The 1632-nt window shown below is 37.4% G+C and overlaps 1 protein-coding gene across 1 annotated transcript; it reads right to left on the reverse strand.

Annotated features, from left to right (window-relative positions):
- Positions 1–230: 230 nt before the first annotated feature.
- Positions 231–1165, reverse strand: LOC101247273 (ninja-family protein AFP3-like). Its single transcript, XM_004231641.2, has 2 exons — positions 742–1165; positions 231–595 (listed from the first exon to the last, which is right to left on the reverse strand). The coding sequence occupies exons 1-2, from the start codon at positions 1163–1165 to the stop codon at positions 231–233; spliced, it is 789 nt and encodes a 262-aa protein (XP_004231689.2).
- Between the last annotated feature and the right edge of the window lie 467 nt (positions 1166–1632).

Consider the following 1632-nt stretch of genomic DNA (forward strand, 5'->3'; position numbering starts at 1 on the left):
TAGTATGCCCGAAAAAAACTTTATTATCTTAGACAGGAGGAACTTAGCCCTGTAAAAAAACAAAAACAAAGATGAAATAACAACAACAATATCAAAGCTAATGCCTTTTTGGGAAAAATAGCCATTGAAGTCATTCGGTACAACAACAAAAGGAAAAATTACATAACAACGATATTAAACCTAATACAGTTTTTTGGGCAATAGCCATTGTCACTACAAAGCTTAATTAATTAGGATCGACAGTTATAAGCATTTAAAGGATTTTCAACATCACCTCCACTAGCATGTTTAACAAATTCGGCTGGTGTCAGAAAATAACCATGACAAATACAAACAATCTTCACTTCTCCTCCCCTCTTATACGCGTATAAAAATCCTTCAGTCTTCTTTCCATTTGGTCCATCACCTTTAGTGGCAACACCAGGCATTTTGAGTAAGAAATTTCTGATTCCCTCTTTTCCCGAAAAGTCGGGTGATTGCTCATTAGTAGCTTCAATGGCTGCTAATACCAGATGCTGCATTTTCTCCAATGGGCCACTGACTGGAGGTATCACATTAGAACTACCAGATGCACCTTCAATGAAAGTTCTATCAACTGAAGGAAAAAAAATATTTCTTAGTTTTAGACAAAAAAACATTAAGTGAACAAAAAATAATGAAAATGGAGAAATTAATTAAATGGAACAACTCAATTGTATTTTCGATCACCTTGATTAGGTAGGTGTTGTTAAGTTTCTGAACTAGTTCCAGCTGAACCAAAACTTCCTATAGATCCAGATCCACCAGGTGACGGCAAAGAAGAGGTTCCATTCCCTTCATTTTCCTCAAAAACTATAACATTCTTCAGTTTATCCCATCTATTCTGCTGCGTGTCCCCGCACGTCAGTGTCTGGAGGTCCCTCCTTTCCTTCCAGTCCATCCCAGTCTCCATTGGAGGCAACGAAGCCGTCCTATTAACAGAAAATGGATCACTCATTTTCACCCATTCAGTTTGAGTCTCCATTGGCGGCATGGAAGCTGCCCTCGTCACAGAAAATGGACCACTCATTTGCCTCCATTCCATCTCAGTCTCCATTCTAAGACTGCATTCAATTTCAGTCACCATTCTTCGCCTCCAATCCATTTCAGCCTCTAACCTTTTCCTCGACTCGATTTCAGTATCCATTCTTCGCCTCCAAGCCCAATTTCAGCCTCCAACCTTTGCCTTCACTCGATTTCAGTATCCCTCGGCAAAGAAGACGTCCTGGTCACAGAAAATGGATAATTTTGTTGCCTCCACTCCATTTCAGTATCCATAGGCGGCAACAAATTCCTTTGCCTCCAGTACTCCATTTGAGTTTCGATCGGAAGCTCTAATGTTAAGTCTACACTTATATCCTCTACAATCCTTTTTCCTTTGTCTTGATGATTAGCTTTCTCCATTTTAGCAAAAGCTAAAAGAATCGAGTTAGGTTTAGACAAATAGAAGTGAAAACTTTATAAGTTAGAAAAATAATATTCACTTGAAAAACTTATTAAAATTACACTTTTGAACTTGAAACTTATTTTGTGATTTTTTTCTGAAGAAGGTTCAGTATAACCAAACATTATTAAAAAAGTTACAGAAATTTCATTGTTAATTTGGAGTAAAAT

This window comes from Solanum lycopersicum, chromosome 2 (genome assembly GCF_036512215.1).
Source record: "Solanum lycopersicum chromosome 2, SLM_r2.1".
Taxonomy (NCBI): domain Eukaryota; kingdom Viridiplantae; phylum Streptophyta; class Magnoliopsida; order Solanales; family Solanaceae; genus Solanum; species Solanum lycopersicum.